This window comes from Arachis stenosperma, chromosome 8 (assembly GCF_014773155.1).
Source record: "Arachis stenosperma cultivar V10309 chromosome 8, arast.V10309.gnm1.PFL2, whole genome shotgun sequence".
Classification (NCBI taxonomy): domain Eukaryota; kingdom Viridiplantae; phylum Streptophyta; class Magnoliopsida; order Fabales; family Fabaceae; genus Arachis; species Arachis stenosperma.
Window position 1 is genome coordinate 19,420,671 of NC_080384.1, and position 6,000 is coordinate 19,426,670.

The 6,000-nt window shown below is 40.7% G+C and overlaps 2 protein-coding genes across 2 annotated transcripts; one reads left to right on the plus strand and one right to left on the minus strand.

Moving 5' to 3' along the window:
- Positions 1 to 413: 413 nt before the first annotated feature.
- On the minus strand, positions 414 to 1,241 carry LOC130945527 (uncharacterized). Its single transcript, XM_057874234.1, has one exon. The coding sequence runs from the start codon at positions 1,239 to 1,241 to the stop codon at positions 414 to 416; it is 828 nt and encodes a 275-aa protein (XP_057730217.1).
- A 2,254-nt stretch (positions 1,242 to 3,495) lies between these two features.
- Positions 3,496 to 5,548, plus strand: LOC130946610 (uncharacterized). The gene is made up of 2 exons (XM_057875409.1): positions 3,496 to 4,255; positions 4,415 to 5,548. The coding sequence occupies exons 1-2, from the start codon at positions 3,630 to 3,632 to the stop codon at positions 5,148 to 5,150; spliced, it is 1,362 nt and encodes a 453-aa protein (XP_057731392.1). The 5' UTR covers positions 3,496 to 3,629; the 3' UTR covers positions 5,151 to 5,548.
- Positions 5,549 to 6,000: the final 452 nt, after the last annotated feature.

Here is a 6,000-nt window from a genome sequence, read left to right on the forward strand (position 1 = left end):
CTTGGGTGGTACCCCACCTTCCGCACATACTGCTGGGTCACATTCAGTTGCCGGGCCGTCTTCATCCCGACCGTTACATGTCCAGCCTAGGACGCCTGCACAGCCAGCCCCGGAGGACGAGGAGGATGAGATCGAAGATGAGGAGCCACTTATCCGAAGAGGTCAAAGGACACGGGTTCCACGTCGTTGCTTCACGGGGTCGCACCTATTTAGATGATTTGTGTATCGTGTTGTATATTATTTCATGATCAGTTTTGTATGTTACCTATCTTCGTTTATGTATTTCGTTATCAGTGTTGTTTCGTTATCAGTGTTATTTCATGATCAGTGTTGTATGTTACCTATCTTCGTTATCTGCTGTAAGTCTTCACACTTAACAGGGCCTCATCTTTATCCTGAAATTGCTGACCAACCTAAAACTCTGTCAGACCAGCAGACCCTTTCGTATCTCTAGCGCCATATCCAGCAGGCTGCCCAGGAACCCCCTCCTGCCTCATGACATCCAGGTCCAAAGATGAAAAATATAGAGGGTACTGCTGTGTGCCAGAGCTAGAACCACCTCCCGCCCCTGCAGGCTCACTCGCTCCAATATCATCGCCACTGTCATCAACAATCATATCCGGCTCGACATCATCGTCCTCTGGATCATCAAACAATCCATCTCCAACCCCAGCCGGTGCAGCACACTGTAGAGAGGTCGGCAGAAATTCCCCTGTTCCAACCTCGTCGCCAACACTGCCGTTGAGATCAACAGTGAACGAAGGGGAGGCGATAGGCTGGACGGGTGGCTCGTACGTAGGGACGGAGGAAGAAGCAACGACAGCTCTGGAGCTAGAACCGGCCACCGTGGCTAAAGTGGTGGTATTCCGGTTCGAATCCCCTGAGCTGGATACCACATCAACCAACTTTGCCAACAGCTCTGGTGTCCTCACTTCTGGAAACTGCCGGCGACAATGAAACATGACCTGCAAGTCCTCATCACTCCCGATCATGAAACAATCATACTTCACGGTTTCTTGGAGCACCGTGATTGGAATGCGATAGAAAAACTTCTTAACCCGTTTCACACCTTCCAGACCAAGTTTTAGCAGTACAGAGCCCACAAGGTCATCATAGCTCGTCGTAGGCCTCACGATAATACAGAGAGGATCCTTATCGGTGAACTTCACACCGGAACGAGTTTTTCTCTTAATCGATCCTCTATGGTGAACCAACACTACAAAACTATCCTCACTAGCCATCTGACCCCTCTAATGAGAGCAACTCACGTTCACATCATATATATACAGGTCTGGTCCATACTAATTCGAATCATTCTCATTCGCACTATATATATGTAATTCGAACCAGTTCAGTTCGAATTAGGAGTTATTCACGTTTGGTAGTAATTCGAATCTATACAATTCGAATTATGCTGACTTTACTTTTTATAGTAATTCGAATTGACTCTATTCAAATTATGTATATTTCAGGTTTGCATGTAATTCGAGTTAGTACAATTCGAATTACATTCAACTCAAATTTAAAACGGTTTGATTCAAACTTCATATATTTGTGCATTGATTGATTGGTAAATTAGATTTCGTTTTGGCTGATTCAAGTAATAAGAATCTTCCCTTAACTTATTTTAGTTTTTTACCCAAATTAAATCATCAAAACATCTCTCTTGGATGCTCTTTCTTTCTAACAAATGCCAAAATTGCTAAAAGAACCAAGTCCTACATTTTTTAAGTTTTTTTTTTTCTATTCTCTGCTTGCTCTTTCTCCTACTAACAAATTAGATTGTCGAGCTCAATACAAGAGCAATTCTAGCATGCAAAAAATTCCAAATGTTCTAAAAATTTAACGGCTTTTATAATGTCTATTTTCTTTATCTTAGAACACCATTTATGAACAATGAAGCCTCAATTTTTCAGAATGATGAAATACGAGCCACAACTTCTTTTATTGTGAGATAAACACCTTTCAATTTAAAAGAATCTAATTACTCATGATATCTTTAATATGGAAATGAAATATTTTGTTAACTCAAATGATTTTGTTACAATAGGAATCTAATTAAAAAAATTATAATGATTTAGAGACTTAATTAAAAAGTATAAAAAGTTAAGTACAAATTTAATAAGATTATAAGACCAACAAAATAATTAAATTTAAATTTAATTTTCAAAAAATAATTCGTTCGAAATGATTTATTTTTTTATTTTAATTTTTAAAAAAAGAATTTGTTGGAATAAATTATCTTTTTTTTTAATTTATAATCTTTTAAAATACAGTTTGCTAGGATAATTTTTTCTAGATTTTTTAAAAAAATACAATACCTCATAGGCCCATAGCAAACACCATATTTCTAATAACAATATTACATCATTCTTTTAAAAATTACCAAACTTAGAATTTTATATAAATTAAGAATTGACTATCATATTCTATAAATGTTAACAATTAGATCAATTAAAAAAAGATGTGCTTTAAATTTATTATAACACTAATATTCTAATTTTAACTTTCCATGATAAACTATCTGTAGTCTGTTAATTTTTTTTCCTATTTTTGTTTCTCATTTTTTTTAATTCTTAACATTTTAATCACCCAACTTAAATGTATTAAATTTCAATCCAATAATTGATTAAAAAGGCAAAAATTTGTTTCAAAGTTGATATTTTGGTTCCAAAAGTAATTTTTTATTTAAAATGATCTATTTTGACAAAGAATAAAAACAAAAAACAGACCATATTTGACAAACTTCTCTTAAATGAACTGAATTTTTATTTTAAAAATTGTATATGCTTAGTATATAGGCTAATTTTTTATATATAAAAAAATATTTGTATTTTTGTTGAAAATAAAATTATTTAATATAATTACATATGGATAAATTTTGTAACTGAAGAGCCAACACGTAAAGTGCGTATTGAACTGTGTCATTATTCTGTTAATACGGACACACATAATGCATATGAATATGTGTTATTATCTTAATAAGATGCAAGATGCGTATTGAACATTTTTTTTTTTATACTTCTAAAATACTGTAATATATTTTAAATATTAATATTCAACCAAAATATTATTTTGATTTTTATATTAAAAATAATTTCTGTAATATATAATTTACTCTTTACTTAATTGGATGAGCTTAACCAGTTTGAGACCTCTAATAAGCCGAAGCGTGGCAGTGGCCGTTAAGGGCAATTAGGAGTGAATGAATATGAATGTGATGACGATAAATCCAAAGAGAAGGAGAGGATAGTGTGTGTGGTGGCATGTGAGAAAGAGAGCGAGATATAGTCGTACTGGCAACAGTAACAGTAACAGATTACACAGAGAGAGACACACACAAGAGCCAGTGCTGATATCAGAGAGAAAAAGTGGAGCCCACAAAAGTGCAGAAGGGGGACCTCGCTCCTCAACTTGGGTTCCCCAGCCACTAGAATAGCGACACCCTGTACCCAGCTGTATCCCACCCTCTCCCCCTTCTCTTCTCTTCTCTTCTCTTTCCCCATTTCTTTATGCATTCCTCTTTTCAACTAATTCCAAACCCATGAACCCATCACTCCCCAACGCCACTTCCTCCATGACCCTTTGCCATTTCCTTCAATAGCATTTTTCATTTTCTCTTCTCACTAATGGATCCTTGCCCCTTCGTCCGCCTCACCGTCGGCAACCTTGCTCTCAAGATTCCCGTTGCTTCCAAACCTGCTCGCTCCCTTGTTCATCCTTCCTCTTCTCCATGTTTCTGCAAAATCAAACTCAAGAATTTTCCAGTACAGTCCGCCGTCGTTCCCTTTATTCCACCGGATACTAACTTCCCTGATAACCAGGTTCAGCCAATCGCTGCCACGTTTCACCTCGGAAAGCTCGATCTCGACCGTCTCGCTGGGAAATCCATCTTCGCCGGCAAGCTCTGCCTTAAAATCTCGATCTACACCGGCCGGAGAGGCACCACCTGCGGCGTCAACGCTGGGAGGCTGCTAGGAAAAGTTTCTGTCCCGCTCGACCAACTGGCCGGAACGGCGTCGAAGGCCACGGTGTTCCACAGCGGGTGGATCAGCGTGGGAAAGGAAGCCAAAGGCTCTACCGCGCAGTTCCATCTGAATGTGAAGGCTGAACCCGATCCTAGGTTCGTTTTCCAATTCGACGGCGAACCAGAATGCAGCCCGCAAGTTTTTCAGATCCAAGGCAACATTTCACAACCTGTCTTCACCTGCAAGTTTAGCTTTAGAAACACCGGCGACCGAAATCAACGGTCCAGGTTAGCACAATACCACTTTTACCTTCACGAATTATGAATGTGATTGGTTAGTTAACTTAGTTTCAAACTTTGAATTCTGTTTTGATGGTCAATTTAGGGATTTTAGAACACAGTAACAGCTTTTGTTAACGTGGCGGTTATGAATTCTGTTACTCGCAGGTCGTTACAGTCGGAGGCGGGAAGTTCTAGAAGCTGGTTGAGCTCGTTTGGGAGTGAGAGAGAACGGCCTGGGAAGGAGCGTAAGGGATGGTCGATAACGGTTCATGATCTCTCCGGTTCGCCAGTCGCGGCAGCTTCAATGGTCACGCCGTTCGTCGCTTCGCCCGGTTCGGACCGGGTAAGCTGTTCAAACCCCGGTTCGTGGCTCATCCTTCGGCCCGGTGATGGTACGTGGAAGCCGTGGGGGAGACTCGAGGCGTGGCGCGAGCGCGGCGGCTCCGACGGCCTCGGTTATCGATTCGAGCTTATTCCAGACACGAACGGCGGCATGAGCGCTGCCGGAATAGTCCTTGCCGAGTCAACGCTTAGTTCAAACAAGGGAGGGAAGTTCGTCATCGATTTAAGCTCGCGCGTCGGGTCCGGCGGTTCCAACGGTCGCGCCACGCCGGGGAGCGCGACGTCGCCGGTGTGCAGCCCGAGGAGTAGCGGTGACTATGGTTACGGGCTTTGGCCTTATTGCATGTACAGAGGGTTCGTGATGTCGGCGAGCGTGGAGGGTGAAGGGAGGTGCAGCAAGCCAAGGGTGGAGGTTAGCGTTCCGCACGTGAACTGCACAGAGGATGCAGCGGCGTTCGTGGCGTTGGCCGCCGCCGTTGATCTGAGCGTGGATGCCTGCAGGCTTTTCTCTCAGCGGCTGAGGAAGGAGCTGTGCCAGCAAATGGAGTTGCTTGGCTGATTCCGCATTGCGCTGTCGTTTCGTGCTTTTGCCCCCTGTCGTTTTATTCCTTTGTATTTTTTGTTCTTTTAATTGGGGTTTTTCATTTTGAGTGAGGAGGGTACTAACAAACAATTTACAGGCTGTACAGGGAAAGACAGACTAGTAGAGTACTAGAGTGCGCTCTTTGTATTCACGTGTGGCTTTTTTCTTTGATTTTCTCTCCCTTTTTTTTCGTCAATTATGGGAAATCAAGAAAAAGCTTATTTATTTTTTTTTTCTTGTTATTACGTATATGTAATTTTTGCACAACTCTTGAACTGACTCATCACTCACGTGTGTCATAGTCTTCTATTTTTTCTAAAATGTTTTGCTGTATATATTTGGAGTCACTTTTAGCTGTAAGCATTGGTAATTTTGGAATATATTGCTTTGTTAGTACATTGATATGGATATTCATACCAATCATTCTGTAAAATTTACAAGCACGGACAGACACGTGAATCTTCATTTCGAATTACTACGAAGTAGTGACTTTTACTATTCCTTAATACAGCTGTTAAAGTGGTAGTGGTGGAGTAATTAATGAGGGTTTATGCAATAGGGTAATGGAGGATAGCTAGCTGTAACGCAGTGTAACGTGCGGACTGAGATTGAGTTCCGGCGTGGTTTAAGGGATATAAAATAATGAGAAATTAGGCACATAATCATATGAGTTCTTGTGGCATAACTCATGGGATTTGGAGTGGTTCGTGCTATTCTATTAATAATTGGCGGGGAACCGTAAAGTGCTACCTCCTACTCCTACCTTGACTTGCCACCAAAGCACGTATGCATTACGCACATTACTATAATACTAATTTTTTACTAA

Excerpts from the sequence above, each read along its gene's own strand:
- LOC130945527 (XM_057874234.1), bottom strand. The coding sequence starts at position 1,241 with ATGGCTAGTGAGGATAGTTTTGTAGTGTTGGTTCACCATAGAGGATCG.
- LOC130946610 (XM_057875409.1), top strand. The coding sequence starts at position 3,630 with ATGGATCCTTGCCCCTTCGTCCGCCTCACCGTCGGCAACCTTGCTCTC. Across the intron at positions 4,256-4,414 it reads GACCGAAATCAACGGTCCAG|GTCGTTACAGTCGGAGGCGG; the intron begins GTTAGCACAATA and ends TGTTACTCGCAG.